We start from the raw sequence: 21,412 nt of genomic DNA on the forward strand, positions 1-21,412 counted from the left end.
CTAGTAAAAATCACCAATGACCTTCTCTCTGCAGCTGACTCAGGCGTACTATCCTTTCTCATCCTTCTTGACTTGAGTGCAGCCTTTGATACCATCTCCCATCCACTCCTCATAGAACGTTTGGCTGGTGTTGGTGTCATGGGTTTTGGTTTTCTTCTTACCTCCCAGACCGTCAACAGTTTGTGCAAATTAGAAAACACAGATCAGGATGTGCAGCTGTTTCAAAGGGTGTCCCACAGGGGTCAGTGTTGGGACCACTTCTTTTCATAATCTTCCTCCTACCGCTGGGCAAGATTATGCATCATCACAAAGTCAGTTTGCATTGCTTTGCTGATGAACCACAGCTTTAAATCTCCACCAAAGTCACCACTCCCCTCCCTCCCACTTCCCTCATTAACTGTTTCCAAGACAATAGGAGCTGAATGAGCATGAACCTCCACAAACTTAGCAGCAATAAGACAGAGGTCATGCTTATCGGCACTAAATCTATTCTTTCTAAACAGCACAACCTTAGTATTAATGGTTTTTCAGTTCCGCTGTCAACACAAGTCAAAAGCCTTGGTGTCATCTTGGACAGTATGCTCTCGTTTGAACCCCACATAAAATTCATCACCCAGACATCATTTTTCCATCTCCGCAGCATCTCCATACTTTGTCTTTCATTGTCACACTCCAGCACTGAAACCCTTATCCATGCCTTGGTCACTTCCCAATTGGACTACTGCAATTCTCTCCTTACTGGTATCCCTATTAAACTCACCAATAGACTACAATTGGTCCAGAACTCAGCTGCCAGAATACTCACCTGCACTAGATCATCTGAGCATATCATACCAGTCCTTATCCATTTACATTGGCTCCCTGTGCACTACCATATTGTCTTTAAGTCACTCGTCCTTACTTACAAAGCCCTTCATAACCTGGCACCTACCTACCTGTCAGACCTTCTCCCAGCCTATGCCCCTTCCCGCTCCCTCCATTCCTCTTCTGCTGGTCTCCTTGTCACCCCCCCATTCCATCTCTCTACCATGGGTGACCGGTCCTTCAGCTGCTTGGCCCCCAGGCTCTGGAACGCACTCCCATCACATATAAAACAAGCAGACACTCTGATCTCTTTCAAAAACTTTTTAAAAACTCACCTCTTTAAGAAAGCCTACCTTCTATAGCCTTATGGCTACATTTTAGCTGATGTTTCCTTTTTAACTGTCAGTCCTTATGTATTTCTCTATTTTAATCTATGTTTATTGTATTAATTGAGTTTATATAGGTCAACTTTTTGTGTAAGATGTTCTTGAGTGTCTAGAAAGGTGTCCCCCAAATAAAATGTATTATTATTATTATTATTATTATTATTATTATTATTAGGGCTGGGCGATTTGGGGAAAATATCTAATGCGATTTTTCTTACAGATATTGCGATTGCGATTTGATTTGCGATTTAATTTTGTAAAGTCAAGCTTCAGCTCAATATTCTCAATATTGTGCAGCACACACTCTAAATTAGAGAACAACATGCCTTTAACTGTAGACCCTCTACTGCCTGTAGTTTAGTACAGGGGTCGCCAACTAGGTGTGGCCTCGGGCCAATTGTGATCTGAGCTAATAGTCGCGAACTGACGGTGTTTCCGCCGGTAAGAGGGGGGTTGGGGGGGGTATGGTACAGTTTTGCATTTGCCAGACTTAATGTAATTAACAACAATAATAATTAAAAACGTGTATATATTTTTTTAACAAGATTATAGTGCTTCACAGAAAGCAATGCAATTAACAATAAGTGAAATATAAATCATAAAGCAGGTAATTAAGTTATACAAACAATTTGTCTCAAAGTGATTACATTCAATCAATAACATCTAAAAGACAAAAGCAACACTTAAAGATAATAAACAAGTATAAACACTGCCTTAGTCCATGGGCAATATTGTGTCCCGTGTGGTCTACAGGGAAGTCTGCACTGATATAGTGCGCAGTGAGACTCAGACACGTCTCTCGTCCTGCTCGACCACAAGTCTGCTGTTGTGGGTGATATTGCACGTGTGTCATTTCCTCTCAACTTTATTCCTGCATTCAATGCACAGATCTGCGGGATTGCAACTCGGCTAATATGTGCGAGAGGGATTGTACATCTCCTGTCCAGCGGTCGGATGAGCTTTTTAAACCCCTCTTTGGTCACTGCATTAAAAGGCACGATGTCTTTAGCAAGGTAGTGGGTTATGGCGTTAGTTATCTCCTGGTGCCTTCGTGAGGTCTTTTCAGATGGTGTAACAGCCGCAAACAACTCTGAAATTGTACTTTGCTGTTGCTCGCTACTAGACTGAGTGTCACTGGCAGGACTTTCTGTCGACTTTTAGCAATGCGCTCCTCGAACAGCCACTGCGGTGCTTTTTCAAGTGCTGGAGGAGGTGCTGTATTCACACGGGTTGTGGCAACAATTCCGCACAGCTCTTGCAAATGACCTTTTGTGTTCGGTGTCTGTCACGAAATAATCCCATATTACCGAAGTGCTGTTTTTCTTTGATATTAATTCGCCTAATGATCGCTCTGACTCTGCAGACACCATAATCCCACTGCACCGCGCTTTGCGGTTTGTTTTTAATGGGGGCGTGTACGCAGTTGGCTGGGCAGCGCTGATTGGGCAGAACGGAGGTGCGCTCACTCTATTGGTTAGTAAGACTGCCACACAAAGAGGGCAGTCATGCTTTTGCTCTAGGACACTCGCTGCATATTGTTCATATCGCAGCCCTTGCGATTAGCTAATTGCAACGTTTCAAATTCGCGATTGCGATTCAATTTCGATTAATCGTTCAGCCCTAATTATTATTATTATTATATCTGCAAACCATTTAGAGATACCTAAATAAGGTGCTTTTGAAATATATCTCTAAATGATTTGCAGATATCTTTAAATGATTTAGACATATCTGCAAATCATTTAGAGATGTCAGCAAATTACTTCCTGTTTCCTCATTCAGTTACATAGAAATTAATGAACAGGAAGTGATTTGAAGATATTTCAATCATTTAGAAATATTTCTAAATGTACTTTTAAATGAGATCTTTATATGATTTGCAGATATCTCTGAAATATTTGCAGATATCTTTAAATGATTTAGAGATCTCAAAATATTTGAAGATATCTTTAAATTAATTAAAGATATCTCTAAATTATAATCTGGCTCGCCATAAAACACCACCCTTGCATAGGTTATCATGGAGGTTAAAGTAATGAAAATGACAGCTGCTAGTGGATATAAAACTGTGTGTATTAGGAGACATTGCCAAAACAAAAGTTGCATAATTAATATGTAGATAGCATTGATATACATCAATATAAATAACCACCAGTGACCATCCCATTATGTAATATCAATTAAGAGCATGAGTAATGTATTTCTATAAGACATGTTAGTATGTTAGTTATGCGTTTGTTTTTTTCTGATGTGTTAATCCATTGTTTTCTCCAGATAAAAACTGCTCAACTGAGATAAACGGATGTGCTGAGCCATGCCCAAACGGGGGCATGTGTTACAGTCTGCTTGGAGAGTATCGTTGTGTCTGTGCACCAGGTAATGTATTGGAAGGGAAGGTAAACACAGCTTGTGTTAGGTGTTTACAGACCCATTGTTTCAACTTGAACTTTCAGAAAGCATTTAGTCTTCTTCAGATCTTCATTTTCAAGTGGAATAACTAGCAACATTGTTACCATAGTGATTTTTATGTGCTGTGTAGTTATTGGTCCAAATTGAAGTAGTGCTAGCAAAGAGCTTCATACAAAGGCACTAAAATGCATAATGTTGCAAAGTTTTCTTGTTACCTCAGATTTGTTGTTGGATGGAGGTTAATATTTATATGTCAGACCTTGAACAGATCAAATTATAGGAGAAATGTATTAATATTAGAAGATGCAAACATATTTGCATTATTTTATCTGTAACACCAAAAGCAAAATCATATTAAGGAGTTCACAGAATTATTGTGTTTACATGTTGTGTCGGTTCCACATATATACAAATTTATGGGTACGTTTTTATTTTTTCATTTTTAACATGACTTTTCCAGGATCTGAAGGTGATGACTGCTCTGTACCAGTGAATGAATGCATCTCAAATCCGTGTGACCCTAGAGGAAACCTCTACTGTGAAGATCTTGTGAATGGCTTTAAATGTGTCTGCCAACTTGGATATATTGGACAGCTATGTGAAATTCCCATAAGTCATTGTATAGATGGACTGTGTCATTATGGATCAAAGTGTGAAGATCTCCCTGGAGGATTTGTGTGCCAGTGTTTACCTGGTAAGCACCTCAAACAGGCAGGAAAAGAAAGAAACAAGGGATTATTTGGAGAAAGGTGTTTAATGCCTTGTAAGCCTTTTCCTATTTCAATTACATGAGAAGCAGGGGGAAAGAGTTGCTCCACATTGACCCTGTAAGATGTACTGTGACGGTGAAATTTTGACTAAAACAAATAATAATCAAATAGCTATTGACAAATAAAGTTTATTAAATTCAATAAGACAGAAGCAAAACCCACGATATTGATTTCTGGTGAAAGGTAGAACAGCGCCCGATGCATTACAATGAGTTTGTTTATCTTGTTATATTAAGTGCCCAGAAGCTTGTTGAGTAGAGATTTTTCCAAAACTGGCTATATGTTTACACACTGACACACACTATGCTTCACAACAGTGTGAGGACCACAGGCAAGTACATAATCGAAACAGGCAGCTGGTCACAACACATTTGACAGGGTCTAAGCCCCTTCCAGGCCATAATGATAACTGCTATAATTCTGGTAGATAGCTATAGAAATACTGCATAGTAAAGCACAGTTTCTGGTGCAGCCAGAGATTTGTGTAACCACTTCCTGATTTGCAATGCCAGTTCATCCCAAAGGTGTTCTATGAGATTGAGGTCAGGGTTTCAAGTAGGAGAAGTTTCCAGCACCTCAAACACTGTTTTATATTGATCCATTGTGGAAATGCAAACATCTTTGTTACATATTGTGATCGTCCATGATATCTAAATGTTTTTGTTTGTAGAAAACATCGTTCTATCATTTTTTGTATAGTTTGCTTTCAGGGTCTAGAGGCACATGCTAGCCAAACACTTATATTTACAACACCAATCCTTAATTCACTCCACATGTTGGCTGTTCTATTTTTTACTTTTACATATACTTTTAGATCTATTTGTCAAAAACTGTGTCTGCTAACGTTCCACTCTGCATTTATTTTGTTACACAGGGTTAACAGGACATTTCTGTGAAGTAAACATTGATGAATGTCAAGAGATACCGTGTGGAGCTCTAAGTATTTGTAAAGACTCCCTGAATGCATACGAGTGTTTCTGTGCACCTGGATTTATAGGTAGGCTAACAAAACTAAAACGTCAAAGCAATTTTCCTTTTACTTGTAAATGTAAAGGACAGCTTCAACTTTCTGCCCTTTTGTGGGTAAGATCGTGACTTCAACATGGTCTAGCTGTGTAAAGCATTTATTTACTCAGTACATATTGAAGTTATTTTCACTTTGCCCTCAGCCATCTCCGTGCGACCGTGCCCTTTGACATTCGTTTGACCAAAGAAGAGAGCTTTTTCTCAGATCATTAAGTCGGCTTATTTGATTTTCCTTGTTGTTGGTTGCACTTGCGAGTTGAGAAACAGTAGATTCTTAATGAAGTGGACCTTTGCCTTCTTGCCAGGCAATAACTGTGAGATTGAAGTGGATGAGTGCCGAAGTGACCCCTGCCACAATGGTGGCACTTGCTCTGATGAGTTAGATGCCTTCAGCTGCCGGTGCCCTGAGGGAATTGAAGGTAAATAAACGGAAACCTAAATTTCCAATGTGTACGTTGTAATTAATATGTTATTGAATGTAACAACATGTTATTACACAAATAATTGCATTTAGCCAGTTCAATGTGGTTGCAGACAGTGTTAGCAAGGCAGAGTAAACTGGAAGCAGAAGGCATGACCAAGTGTGCAAGAAATGTGTTGTCATGCTTTTCAGCTATTGCATGTGATTTCCACCATTCAATGGCAAAACCTTCATTCAAAGTATATATATTAATGCAAGTTTTCTTCCCGGTCTTGGGTAGTACTACATTTATACTGAAAATGGCAGCTCTGAGAATGTTTTCTCCTGATACCATTTCACACAGAGGGGGGAAAAATAAGTTGCTTTAATCCTTTCTCACCGCCTAATTTAATAGACCTGTGACCTCCCCCCCTGCAGTCTCACCCCACTGAGAATCTTTGTTTACTGCATAATTCTTAATATATTATTCTATATCTTAATGATGATGGTTGCAGTTTTATGTGCAGAGATTTTCTGAGCTGTATTTGTCATCAGGGTAATTAATCAAAACTTGATTTATTCTATACTTTTTTGGCCTTGATAATCAGATTAACAAAGCAATTTTAGCCCTCATACCACTGTTGTTGCTACTTGAAATACATTACATTAAAAGTATTAATAGGAGCTAATTAATTACAATATAACTCACTTGCTGGGCTCATGTAACACCTTATATTTCTTTAGTACAGTTTCTTATTCTCTTATCTTATTTTTATGAGTTCTTGCAGAAAGTTATTAAAGTTTGTTTTGTGATCATTCATATCAAATCAGTCAGTTCATAAGGCACGGGTGTTGTAGGCAAATGTATTAAAACTAGGATACACACGCACACATGAATCAATAATGAATATGGTGTAAACTTTTGGAATATTACATTAATTAGCAGGATATCCACTTAAGTGTGATATTCAGCACATCAGTACCGTAAGTTAATAACATACTTCTTAGAGCTTTTTTTTACCCTGTATTAATTCCTGCTGTGCTTACTGCATCAGTTATTCTGTATGTAAAATACTTAAATATTACATTTTAATTTGTTTATCTACAAAAACATTCTCAGTGTGGAACTTTTGAGCAACAGACTAAATCTCTGCACAGCTGCAAGCCATAAATAGTCCAGGGATGCTGGGTCAATTACACTTTACCCTTTCACACTGCTGAGAAAGCCAGTATGGTACCAGCAAAGAAAACTCTGGAGGTGATTTAATGTTCTTATTTTATGCTTCTTTGATGCCTTTATGGGCAGTATACCAAGGCACAAATGGTGGTTCAATACTGTCTTAAATCTGTACATTTTGATCTGTGTGAAAACAAATAATGTTTGGAAGTGCCTCTTTCCTCAATTTTGAGTTCTCCAGTCGACACGCCATGTTAGAGGACAGTCCTGACCTACTCTAGGGACAAATTATGGTGGTCCGAGCTATGATTTTTGAGGAAAATACAGACTCGAAAACCCTCCAGATTGTCAGCCAATGTTCTCAAACTTTGATTCTGTTAATTGCAAAGAATCGGTTTGCACCCCTCTGCGCCGATGAATGAAAATGTCTGTGATAGCACTGGTGCCTTGCCACAATCAGGCTTAGATATAGATTAAATCAACACTTCAGCCCCCTTGCCAACTTCAAATTATAAACCTTGATCGCAGGTTTCCATTGGGAGGATGGAAGAAGCCCCTCACAAACCTAAATCAGCCATAAAGTAAAAAGATTGTAATTTGTGATTTGGAAGGTGGATCACATTTTTGATTTAATCCTTGCTTTAAGCCTTAAACCCTTAGGTTTGTGTACACAATTACTTTATTTAAGATGGTATCCTTTGAACCAAGTCTTATTAGTTTGACTAAACACATGTCCTTTTCATCAAATATATTGTAGATGTCATATTAAAGATTGTGGCGCTCTTGACAATAGTCTATTTAAATAGCACTTAGCATGTTATTCATTGCCTCTGACTTATTCTAATTTTGTTTGTTTGTTTGAATCTGGTTGTGCACCTTTGATGTTCACAATCCAATTTCTGTATTACTCTTTTAATGATCTATGCTAATATCTTGATATCCCGCTAATTAACTTTTGTACCGAGCTATAACCTTTGAGACTATGCCAGTATTCATTTTTCATTTTGAGAGTTCACTTACCAGCTTATCAAGAACAGAAGGAAGATTTCCTGTATGTCAAACCATATACACTCTATTATATTTCAATGTCATCTCCTTTTTATTCATTTATATTGATATAAATTGATAAGAAAATTGTCATCCTTTAGCCATATGAATCAATTTGGTATCAGCCGCTATATTTTGTCTAGCTTTGCCTTTTGAATATAGTCTAACGAATAAAACATCAAAGTCCTTTATTTTTAGACTAAATGACTAGTTGTTCAGCTGGAAGTAAGGGTGATCACAGTAAATGAGTTTTTGTCTTTTTCTGCTTCCTGTTTTAATTCAGAAAGCAGTTTTGTTCATAATTGGATAACTTGGGAATTTAGATTATATCTTTTCTCTCTCTTTTTTTTGTTGAACTGCAGGAAACTCTTGTGAAATCAACATAAATGAATGTCACTCATCCCCTTGTCTCCATAATGCAACGTGTATTGACATTATCAATGGCTATGAATGCATCTGCCTACCAGGCTTTACTGGTGAGTGGCGTGAACGTAAGATATAGTGTTGTTTTCCTCCCTACAGGTAAATGACAAGACACAGATTACATAGTTATCAGATAGTTTCCTTGTTACGCTTTCTTATTTCTCTTTATCTCCTTCCAGTCATTGTATCATTTGCATTTTTTTTGTGAAACAGAGCATTGACTTAGTCTCTAAGCCAAACTCCAAAGATAAATTAGACCTCATCCAAATAGGCATTAATGCTTCCACCCCAAGGGATGCTTCCCGTGCGTGTGTATGCTTTGGGATTGTGGAAGAGGTTGTTGAGGCCTGTAGTGTGGTTAAATAAACACTTCTTGGCAGTAATTTATGAGGAGTCTTTTTCTGACTAATCGGATCTCCATTTTTAATATTATATCTTATGTTTCCCTGTGTTGTGGGGGGAAATAATTACAAACTGCCATCTGCTTTTCTTACTTACCCCATGTATATTTCTTTCTTTCATTAAAGGCCCAACATGTGAAATTGACATAGATGAGTGTGCTTCTTCTCCCTGCAAGAACGGAGCCACTTGCATTGACCAACCTGGTAATTACTTCTGCCAATGTGTGGCTCCATTTAAAGGTAATGAACACGGAGGGAGTTGGGAAAGCAAAGTTAATTAACTTCAGAAAGCATTTCTTTCACCTGTCTGAACTCATTTCACTGTTTCAACAACATTACTATATCTTCATTTTGTGGCATTGCAGTCAATGCCGGACACTAATTGTCAGAATCGCATCTAATTCATCCAGCTGTCTCACATTACAAAATAAATAAATAAATAATAAAATAAAATGGAATTTAGGAGGCCAGGCCTCCAGGGCTTGTGTACTTTAAGTGAATACTTAAAGAAAATAATTGTATGTGGAACAGTATTAACATTTTAAGTGAAAACAATATAAATTAGTAATGGAGCACACATATTCCAATACTGATTTTCATAATTAGCATGATTAATTCAGACGTGAAAAGATCAGAAAATTACATCGTATCCTGTGGGAAGTCTGTACATGTCTCTCACACAGATAAAGCATTTCTTCAAACCATGCAAACTTTATATAGAACATTGTGATTCAGGAGGGATCATTTAAACCTCCCCATCACTGTTGTTCCTTTCTGAATACACCTTGTCGTCATTTCAAGTACTTAGATGTTTCACTTTGTTTTTGTACCATGTTTTGACAATTTCATTCTCATTACTTTAGAAATGCAAGTTTTTACTCTTTACCCTAACATTAGTGGATTCTTATTTCAGGATGTCTTGTAAATGTTGAACTTTGTTATTTTGACTACAGTTGTATGTAATTCTTATACAACCTTAGTTTTTGTTCAAGTATTCTGTTACTTGTCTAAATGAGAATACCTTCATATAAAACAGACATTAATACGAATCATTATGGTTATAAATACTTACATCCATTACAATATAGTTGTCTAAAATAGACATATCTGATTAACTGTTATGCTTTTCTTCCAGAAATTATCAGAGGTATGAACTGTGTCTTGATGCTGTTCATGTGAAAAGTTTTGAAGTTCAAGCATGTGTTTTTAAGATTTATATTTTTTGTTTGCCTGTGTGTTGTGTGTGTGCACGCACGTACAATATCTGAGGTTATTATTTTGCATCCTATTTTTGTCTTTATCAGGACACGTTACTTAAATGTGTGTTCGTTTCAGCACTTTAAGGTCTAAGATAATTTGTCATGTTTTACATACTTTTATGAAGAGGAATTGGCTTTTGAAGGCAAAGAACATTGTTTTGAAGATCTTATAATGATATCATAGCTTTGAAATAATCATCCATCCTCCATTATAACCTAAATTGAAAAGTATTCTTAACCTCATACTTATATATGTATGAGCAATTCAGAATATGATTTATTCATATTATCTGCAGTAAAACTTAAAAATACTGTTACTATCATATGTGGAGTGGGAGAAAACTATTGTGAAATGAATAAATGAAGTATAAACAAAGTTGAAAACACAATGACATACCAGACTTTGAACCCCCCCACCAACAGCACATTGCAATTGCATTAATTAATGGGAGCTTGTTGTTTTGAGAGAGAATCCTCCTTCTACCTCCTGCAAACCTGCCATTCAGTAATTTTTCTATTAATTAAAATGGCAGCAATTTTAATGGTTCATTGAAATGTCTTGAAAGGTGATGATTTCACATGCATAACAGATGCCAGACATTAGTAGAAGATTGAAAGATCTTTCGGCAGTAAAGGAGGAATATGGGCTGTGTGGTTATCATGGGCACTGCTTAAAAAGTAATGATTTTTTTAAAGAGAAACATAATTATGTATAAACTGTTTTATACATATGAAAGAAACCGACTCATGGTCTTTTCTGTGATGATCTGAAACCTCTGTAATCATCGGAATGTCAGTATGTCATGGTGTATTTTCTCCAAATTGCATGTGTCAGTTTTGACAAATTAAAGGAGAGTGAGGCTGCCTTATTTGTGTTCAGATATAAACAGCCTATTTTCAGTCCCACAGCCCCTCAACTACAGTGTGTTCTCTGCTCCATGATTGCTTTTTCACATAAATAGTCCTCGAGTTCCAGAAATAGACCGGACTTTAATAACTTGATGTAAGAATGTGCAAATAAAATAAAGTAAAGAAATAAATGCTTGAAACAGCCTTTATTGGACCGAAATCAATATCTGCCCATATGTGTTCGTCTGTGATTTGTGCTCGCCGTATAACACGGCTCCCCTTACTGTTGCTAAAGCACTCTTTATTTATTAATTTGAGTGTTTATTTTTGTAAATGCCGGCTTTTGCTTTTCTTGGCGTTGTCTTTTACTTCAGTGCTATTTTTCTTTCATAAGCTTGCCGTTTATTTTAAGAGCTACATGCTCAAAATAAAGTTAATTTCTCCGATACGTAATTCTATAATCAAGAGACCCCCTAGACGATCTGAGAGAGTTTGGTGAAAGCCTTATGACACTGCTGTGGGGGAGCCTGCATGCTAGCAGATGCCGACGCAGGCTCATTAACTCTCTGCCTGACAGCCTCACCTGTTTTTTTTCCCCAGGCCTGAACTGTGAATTCAGGCCATGCGAGGCCAGTAATCCTTGTGAGAACGGGGCCGTGTGCATGGAAGAGATGGACCTGGACGCATTTCCCCTCGGATTCAGCTGTCAGTGTGTGAAGGGCTTCGCGGGCCCACGCTGCGAGATCAACGTCGACGAGTGCAGTTCCAACCCCTGCCTCAATGGGTACTGCTATGATGGTGAGTTCGGCCTGGCTGGTCACTTTAATGTGGAGCAATCCTGGAGCTGAAACCAATTTGCAGACTCTGGAGAGAGTACTGAATAATTTACTCAAATTTACCCTGTCTTGCCTGGCTCTTGAGACCATGCCAAGAGTCATTTTTCCAAAACTGCTTTGCTTATGGTGTGACAGTTTATTTTTCTATGGGTCACTACTGCAGCTAATGAGGAATTTTATGAGATTCCATTTTATTTTTTTCTTCTGATGTTGAAAATCCCAAAGACATTACCGGTAGAGCATACTTGATGAGTTTCATTTTCCAAGTGCATGGGGGGGAAAGGGAAGAGAAACAAAAGATAAATTAAGCATTAGTGGTGTGGTTTAATTTAAATAATGGATGATAAATGACAGAGATAATTTATTCAAAGCCAAAGAAGAATGTTGTTTTGCCATCAGCAATCAAATAACTTGCTTATCCATCCCTACACAAAGAGTAAGCACACAAGTGGTTCACTAATAAAGTGGTTGATTTGTACAAACGATTATAAATGACCGGGTTCTGAACTGAACACCTACATATTGTGGTACTAGTGCAGCAATATAAAATAGTCCTATATATTTAAATATCAATATATGTGTGTATATATCCATGTTATTGTTCTTGTAGTGTTTAAAGAGACGATGCACATAAAATTACAATTGGTTTATTGTTTCAAATTCGACAAGAGATTTTCTCATCAAATCCATACCCGTCTCAGGGGGCATATGGAACAAGCCAGCAAATTGGGTTTAAAAAATTGGAAGAGACAGCCTTTAGCCTACAGCTGTTTTTTGCTCCCTTTATGGATAATGATCCTCCGTGGCCTACGTTGCCGTTTGCTTCATTTCGCAAAATTGTGAGTGACTCAGATAGGGAATAAATGGTTGATTCGGGGATTACACAGTCATTTTTTTTTTATTATTTAGCTGACTTTCCCTTCATAGGTAGTTTGACCTCCCTGCCCGTGGGGCTGAGTCAGACCCCTCAGGGTTCTCTCCCTGCGACTGTACAGCTTGTGTTACAGACAAACCTGTGACTGCATGCAACTCCAGGAGTCAGAGAAAGCCATGCATCTCCAGGCAGATGAAAAATGCTGCTGCCACCAAGGACCCAAAGCATTTAATGAGAGTAATAGCAGCTACATGTACAGAGACAGAGTGACAGCATAGATTACGTGGTAAATCTTAGGCATAATGAAGAATCCTGGGACCCATGTGAGGGTTGTAATAAATTCACTCCTGTAAGAACCACAATTACTGCTGTCACAGGTCCCTGTGTATCGCTGTTGTGTTCCAAAGATGCATCTCTCTTTACATCATTAATGATAAAAGAGAGGATGGACTGATTATTAGCCCTACGAGATTTTGATGAAGTGTTAAGACAGAAAGGGAATCCGCACATTTGTTACAATTAAAAAAGTAGCCGCTATAAGCAGACGTCCTCTGTACCTCTTTATTTGTATACCACACTCTACAGTATGCCTATCCTGTGTGTATATTCGATGCATGTATATGATATATACACATACCAGGAGAGAGAGAGAGAGGGAGAGATTTAGTAAGAATGTAACTAATGTGATACTAACTCTGTCTAGCTAACTCACTTTGTCTGAAACATTGTTTTTCCTTTCCCATAAGTTTGTTTTATCTTTCCACCTGTCTTCTCACTATCTCCTGGGTTGTCAATCTAGGCTTTGTCCCATTTCAATAAAGGAAAGAAAAGTGTTCTGCACCAAACAGCCAAAAGTGTGTCCAGAGAAATCAAATGCATCTTAATAATTTCTGCAAACATTTAAATGGAGGCTAATACTACTTTAGGATTCATTGTTATTATGGTATGTGTAGTACAAATAAGAAATAAGTTAATAAAAGCAGCAGCTTTAAGAGGAACATTGTAATGGCTTGTATGGTAATAATATTAATACCAGCATTATCATCTTTGTTTGTCATCATCGTCAAAATAAAAGTTTTTGCAGTTTTTTGTTTGCAATTAAATTTGAAGTTCTCAGCTGTATTTTTTGTTAGTGAAATGTCTGGTAATTTCTGTGACGTCATATCTAATAATTAGTTTCAACATGTGCTTAATCTTTATTTAGTCATTCAGTGAATGACTGTGAGAGACAAGTGGAAGATCCTATGCACATGGTTTGGCATTGTCACTTGAAAGATGCTTAGCTCAGTGCTGGCCAAGACTGCATTTTCTAGCCTTTAAAGAAAAGCCTCTCACTGTGACAGCTTATATTTTTGGTAAGCTTTTAAATGTAAGTATTTGTTAGTTTATTTGGAATATGCATTTCCAAGAATGGTATTTATTGTTATGATGGAGCATAAATAAGGTGGTGAAAGCAGATTCAGACCTGGTTCGGATTCAGAGAAAATCATAACTTCGTTCTAAGGTGGAGAAGTAAATGACTACTGCACTTGATAGAAGCTAAAAGGAAACTGTCAAGTATTGTCATTCAAATTTGTGATTTTCAGATTGGTCATAGTTTTTTGTTTTAGCAAAGTGTTCCTGAAGTAAGTTGATTCCTGTACCTTCAGTTGTAGGTGGATTCTACTGCCTTTGTAACCCAGGATATGCTGGAGTGAGATGTGAACAAGACATTGATGATTGTGTTAACCATTTATGTGAAAACAACTCAACATGCATGGATCTTCATTTGGTAAGAATTTTCTTCTTCACAATTAATTGTTAAGGATTACAATACACAGGTGCTTTGGTTGTCAGTTAAACATGGGACCTGGGAATGGACATGACAGAATAAAAATAACTATATTAAATAATTAATTTGTGGGAATGCCGATGTATGAGGAAGGACTACAAAAGTCTCGCATTTTCCCGTGAGATAAATAAATCGTGGGCATGAGATACTAAATCATTCCCACAACATTAAATTGTGAGAACGAGATCCCTCGAGATATTAAATCGTTCCCAAGAGATATTCGATCATTTCCATGATTCAGGTAAATCGTGCACACGAGCTGTTAATTCGTGCGTAAGAGATATTCATAGTTTCTGCCTTGTTCCTTCCTGGCTCCCTAAACATGCACATATTCTGCATATTTATAGTGGATTTTTATTTTGCATTGCCACAGGGCAAAGGAATCTAAATTGTAATGTCAATCTTAAATCACAAATTTGTTCCAATATATTGATGTAGCTGTTGTTAATTAGAGTGATGATTCTTTCACACCATGTAGATGTCTGACCTCTTCATGATTTACATCAAAGCACATATTCCTTTTGATTTTCTACTTTTTGTAATTGTTCACGGTCTTCTTTATTATTATTTATTGTTTATTGTTTATTTATTATATATTTCTTTATTGTTATTTTTGCTTTTCTCCTTTGGTACTGACATTTGTTCCTCTTCTCTTTCTGGGCCTCTTCCAGAATTCCCTTCTTCTGCTTCTTTTCCTATTCAGTTAACACCAGACAACCGACCTATTTCTAAATTATACATGAGATGTTATTATTCATAAACATATTCCACAAATCTTAACTGATAGAAAAATGTATGCAATTTATTTCTGTTGAATAATGCAGGGCTTCGCGCCAGACTTTAATGAATGCACAATGTGTTCTTTTTTTGACCATTGTCAATATCATAAGCTGTATAAAACTTTAGGTTATTGGGAGTGTACATTCTGGATTCACTAACTTTAATCAGGTTAAAAATTCTTGTATATCAGTATGTCCTTTTAACTGAAGAGATATTTAAAATTCTTGAATCAGTTTAGCTGTATTCCATCCATTTATGTCACTGACAGCATGAGGAGATAAATACAAAGGATATTGGAGCCTTGAAAAATCTGAATGGTCCAGACTAATGAAACCTATATTATTGAGTAAATCACGGTATTACAAATGCATATTAATTATCTTGAGTGTCTGCAACTATGATGCTATGTTAAAATAACAAAATCCATACTATAAATAAAAGCTGCCAGAAAATGTAAATCATTAATAATATCACATCAAAGCTTCGAGATAATGAAATGACCTTTACATAGTTTGAATACTAGTTAATTAGTTTACCTCCCAAACCATGCATATTCAATTATTCTATGCTTTCATATTCAAAAACGGCAAAGAAGTTAAAAGAGTATCCCTGAAATACCAGTCCATTTGATTGATATGCAGATTGCTAAGAAATTGCTACAGATGATTTATAATCAATGTATATTGGTACCTACTGTAAACAAAACAAAAAAAAAAAAAAAATATATATATATATATATATATATATATATATAGCATTGGGGATATTGGGTATGGATTAACTTGAGTGAACCAATCCATGCTTCCTTTAGCAGTGAATCATCTATAATAATACTTTAGCCACGTTAGCACCGAACAATAGAAATGAAATACATTGGTTACATGCTCTTTGAAACCAAAATAAAATGTGATATAAGTCACACAGGTTGAAACATTGTGTGGGACTAGATTAAATGCATCTATTTTTGTGGGTCAGTGTCCTACTGTCAAGTAGGACTGTCAAGTCCTAAGTGTCAAGTAAGATTAGCCAAGTCTCGGCTATGCAAGAAATTGTTTTATCAAAGCAAAACACTTCAATATCAAGTGTTCCAAAAACAATACACAGCGTGACTATGAATCTTACCGCAGGAATATTTTATTTTTTGCATTGAATGGACAAAAGATATGTTAAGGAAATATACATTGTGTATGTGTGTTAACAGAGATATAGACAGCAAGTTGTAATTGCTAGTGTCCTCTTTGTTTCTTTAATGAATAATTGTATCCGCTTTCTGCAACCACATAGAAGAAGATTTCTCCAAAAGAAAAAAAAAAAAAAAAAACAACAACCAATATGGACAAACAATATGTAAAAAAAAATACTTTTCTATGAATAAAATACTAAGAAATGATCAGGCCCCTGTGACATACCAGGTAACTATAAGTAGCCTCCCGCACCGGGCTGTTACAAGAGCATATAGCGGACAAAGTGATGTAATCATTTACATACATATGGTGAATCTCTGTTATATATTTGTAATCGATCCACTACTGGATGAAGGCCTCCCCAAGATGTATGCACTTGAATTTTCTGTGTGCGTGCGTGTGAACATGTTCCTGCAAATACCAAGTGCCTCAACACTAACTTCATCTGCATGAGGGAATTCATTCTTGCTTTATCAGTGCCCAGCATGGATGTTGAGACTTTTCCCAGGTGCAATCCTTGTTCCCACACATTTTCAATTATGACACTAATATCCCAGAGTAAGATAGGATCTGTCTAATACCCTGGCACCTCTCCTACATTACCTGCTGCCCCTCCACCTAGTAAATTACAGTGCAGTGCCTCTTACACTGGAGGACCTTTGCTTACATGTTTTCATTTCTTAAATAAAGGGCACATTATTCAATTAATAAAACAATTATTACATCAAATCACAATATAAATCATAGTGGCAAATATAAGTAGTTTATATGTTGATTTGTTAGTTATATCAGTTTAATTGTATTTGCTTGACTGACATCTTGAATTTCTTCTTTGCTGTGTGCAATGTGGAATATGTATTTGTTTAATGATAAACGTGTGTAGACCCCCTGGGGTTGAGTTGGGTGTCCTTTTCTAGTAAATATGCCAGCTACATATATTTGTGGCTACCAAGCATGTTTGATGGTCATATTGGTCTTTTAGGAAGTTAAAAGGCAAAACTTTTTTTACATGCAGTATTTGGGGGGAGAAAATAGTAAATCAAATATAGCTAAAACAAGAATTTAATCTGCATCTGCAAGCTATTTGAAGTTTTTGTTTTGTCCCTTCCCAGGCCACAAAAAATAAACTTGCTTTTAAATTCACCAAATTCATGACATTTCATTAAGCTGTTATTCTACAGCCATCTATCTTGCTCTATTTTATAAATACATGTCTTTAAAAGTATTGGTACCAGCCAGCCTGGGATTAACCTCTGACCTCCCGACTACATCAATAATTCTACCTTATACTACAGTATATAATGGAAACACTGCACTTGTCAAGGTCATACTTATCTCAATGGCTGTAGTGGAGCAACTACAAATTATACCGTAGCATGAAGTAGAAAGGCAAGTTTAATACAGTACTGATTATTGAATGGGCTCAAGCAGACCCAAAGTACTTTAAGCAGACACAATTGAAAGCATAAAAATCATACATTTTTATATAAGAATACATTTTCCTTCACCTGTACAGGAAAGTTTTTCCTGTTAGACATTTAAAAAGTTTGTTTTACAGTGATACCCTGAAGGAAATTTGGAAATATCCTTTCTATTCTTCTTCAAACAGAGAAAGCTATTGAAACCCCCCTAATATCTCTGTGTTTACTGACTATTCTTTTTTTTTTTTAACAAAACTTCAAACAGAGCCAAATCTTATTGGGGAGAATTAGAGTCCCTGAAGGAGATTTAGCAACCAAAATGATATTATATTTTCACTAGCCAGGGGTTGAGCATTGTTGTCTCTTGGATTCCCCTATTGAACAAAAAAAAAAGCCTGTATTTTATCTCAAACCAAGTTAATCTGTAACCCAGTGTTCTGCGGTGTAAAGTACCAATTGTAGTGCTGGTCTTGACATATATCTTTATCCAAACACAGAAATATTTTGGAATATTGGAACTCCCTCAGATGTCATTCTATTTATTTAATTTATGAGTCATGAATATATCTATATATCAATAAAAAAAAAAAAATCCCCATGCTTAAACCTTTTCAGACCTTAAGTACGTGTGTTTGAACACATGCCTTGGTTTGATAACGCTGTTTGGCTTGATTCTGCTCAGTGAAAACTCCGCTGATTCAGTAGTGGGTGGGAGGATCAGTAATCCCTAGAGGAGGATTTCTGCTCAGTAACTGGGGATGATTTCAATTAAAAGGTTGTTTTTTGACATTCTGGTTTACACAGGAAATATGACCTCATGGAGTAACATAAATAAATATTATAGTGATGTGGAAATCTGGATTTGATGTTTACATATATTCCATTTTCCTTCTCTCTGTTTACCTTTTCAAAAGAGTCCATAGTCCTTTTATCATAGGACGACAGGGTTTCATAACATCCCTGCTTCCTGTTAATTCTACATGGGTTTCACCTGTTCTATAGATATTTCTATGGATATTTCTAGTCCTCTTCCCTGATATGCAAATCATTTCTACAGATTATATTTGGCTCTGTTACAAAGTGAGCTAGGCTCTACAAAGTGCTATTGAATTGTTTCTGCCAAGCTATTTCCCAAAGAAGTTTTGTAGGGAACAGTTTTAACAAGCCCAGCACTGGCTCAGAGAGTTGCAGATGGGATTTTTTATTTTGTTTTATTTTCCTGCACAGAGCTACAAGTGCCTCTGCCTTCCTGGATGGGAGGGGGGCTTCTGCCAGCGAGAGACAGATGAGTGTGTGTCACATCCCTGCAAAAACAATGCGGCGTGCACTGATCTCTTCAACGGCTACAAGTAAGGTGTAGCGCTACAGAAATGCCACTGCCTGCTGGCCGATAGGTTACAGGATACGTCTTTTATCCTAGATCTTTAAGATTCTTTGTGAATGAGCAACCTTTCACACGGGCAGGGTGTTCTAGATGCTGACATGCCTTTTCATAAATAGCAGAGATAATGAATTGCAAATGGTAAGTAAAACAAATTAATCAATCCCGAGCTCACAGCAGGTAACACGATGTGGAGCTGCAGTTCACTGGAGAAAAGTGGTATCTCTGTTCTACCTAATGTGCCCCCTTCCTGAGAGAGAGCTCTAGGTTAGCAGTGGGGGATGGTCTCCTCTCATCCTGGTACAATCCAGGTCTGTGTTTCCACTGCCACCATGTGGAATTATTTTTTGGAAGCACGTACTGCTGTTTTATGGATCTGTTATCAAAAATAATCCCAGATCATAGGTCTAACCGCGATATATCTGCATGACATTTAATAGGCATTGAACCAATTGGTAAGATGACACACTTTGAAACTGTAATAACCTGATGGTGATGAATCTATTTTAGGTTTAAATTACATTTAATTTCAAAAAGGAAAAAGAGAATTCATTTAGTTTCTAGTTTGCTGTTAGTTGTACTGAGGAGACCCAAAAATATTATACTACACACTAATACAATTATCATATGTACTTTATTGTGATAGTAGACATAACAAACTGGATTTTATAGTTACATATCTAGCACACATGACAGTGCCAGGGCTTGAATTTGGAGCCTAACTTGCAGGAATATACACATATAGTCTGAAATCAACCATTTACAGCAATGCTGTAAATCTGTCGGATCTGCTCTTTTGCATCGTACCACCATGCACTGCTCCACTGTGCACTAACAGCAAGATGGGGACAAGTCCTAACATGTCTTTTGTTAACCAACTCCGATCAATGGAAACTGGACTCCAGAGTGATCTGTCTGATACACAGCAGAGAGACCCAGACAACAATGCCAGGGCTTACTGTTGTGCCAGTCACATATTCTGCAGCCCATTAATGGCTGCGATAAAGTTAATTTTCTCTTTGCTCAATGTGTTTAATTGAAGTCGATTTCTTATAGGAGGACATATAGAATAAAGCTTCCCATTTAGTAAATGCTTTTATGCTAGGCCACATTAGATGTTTTGTAAAACGTATTTACACAACATTGCATTACAACATCTATGCATCTATGCAAAAAATACATTAGCAACAAATCAGCAACAAACCTGAGTCCAGTGAACTTGTACTCTCGAGCATCAGTGGGAGTGATATTAACATAACAAGGGCCTATAATGAGGCATGTTACATTTTTGCGTCCAATTTTATTGTTTGTATTTATGACAGTTGCATTTGTGTGCATTCAAGACCCAAATACCATTTCATCACTTCCCAGAAAATGCATTTGCTGTGTGTCCTTAGTCCCCAAGGTGGAATGAGAAAAGCAAATGTAACAAAATAATTATCTTTGTGTTTATTTAGGAAGATAAATAATCCCATTGTTTATTTCCCTGTCCCAGATGCACGTGCGCTCTCGGGTGGACGGGGGCAGACTGCGCGGAGGATGTGAATGAATGCGAATCTCACCCTTGTCTGAACGGAGCCAAGTGCGTTGAATCTGCCATCCCGGGGAAATTTAAGTGCATCTGCCCCCCATTCTTCACCGGTGACTTGTGTAAACAGCCCTACGATCCTTGTGACACACACCACAATCCATGCATACACAATTCAACCTGCTTGACACAGATCGACGGGACGGCAATCTGCATCTGCCAGCAGGGTAAGAGAAAATGCAGGGTCTGATTAATGAAAATTTGAAGTGCTATGAGATGCTTGGCGCATTTTTTTTTTTTACATTGACGGCTTCATGTGAAGGTTTACTATTATAGTCTGATTTTTTTTTTTTTGTAGTGAGCTTGTAAGATCATACAAATCACAGAGCAATTACAGTTGTCACATACATAATGTTACTATTTTTGTTTTCCATGTATAACAAGGAATGATCAAATATGTTGTTTCAGTGTAATGTTTTTTTAATTATTACAGGAGAATGTTATTTTTTATACTGTACCATCAATTACTTATTTTACAAAAGTATAACATTAATATACCCTGCACTTTCCTGTATCATTTCACTTGCTTTTAGAAAAGATAAGAGATTAAGACACTTTTGCTCGCG

At 37.0% G+C, this 21,412-nt stretch overlaps 1 protein-coding gene across 1 annotated transcript in view; it reads left to right on the forward strand.

The window, feature by feature from the left end:
- eys (eyes shut homolog) overlaps positions 1-21,412 on the forward strand; it is a 215,284-nt gene that overhangs the window by 55,539 nt on the left and 138,333 nt on the right. Inside the window, exons 11-19 of the mRNA XM_066696777.1 lie at positions 4,060-4,293; positions 5,244-5,366; positions 5,701-5,814; positions 8,382-8,495; positions 8,970-9,083; positions 11,552-11,749; positions 14,311-14,432; positions 19,105-19,226; positions 20,754-21,013. Coding sequence (XP_066552874.1) covers positions 4,060-4,293; positions 5,244-5,366; positions 5,701-5,814; positions 8,382-8,495; positions 8,970-9,083; positions 11,552-11,749; positions 14,311-14,432; positions 19,105-19,226; positions 20,754-21,013 — 1,401 coding nt within the window. The remainder of the gene's footprint in view (positions 1-4,059; positions 4,294-5,243; positions 5,367-5,700; positions 5,815-8,381; positions 8,496-8,969; positions 9,084-11,551; positions 11,750-14,310; positions 14,433-19,104; positions 19,227-20,753; positions 21,014-21,412) is intronic.

Source organism: Amia ocellicauda, chromosome 23 (genome assembly GCF_036373705.1).
Source record: "Amia ocellicauda isolate fAmiCal2 chromosome 23, fAmiCal2.hap1, whole genome shotgun sequence".
NCBI lineage: Eukaryota > Metazoa > Chordata > Actinopteri > Amiiformes > Amiidae > Amia > Amia ocellicauda.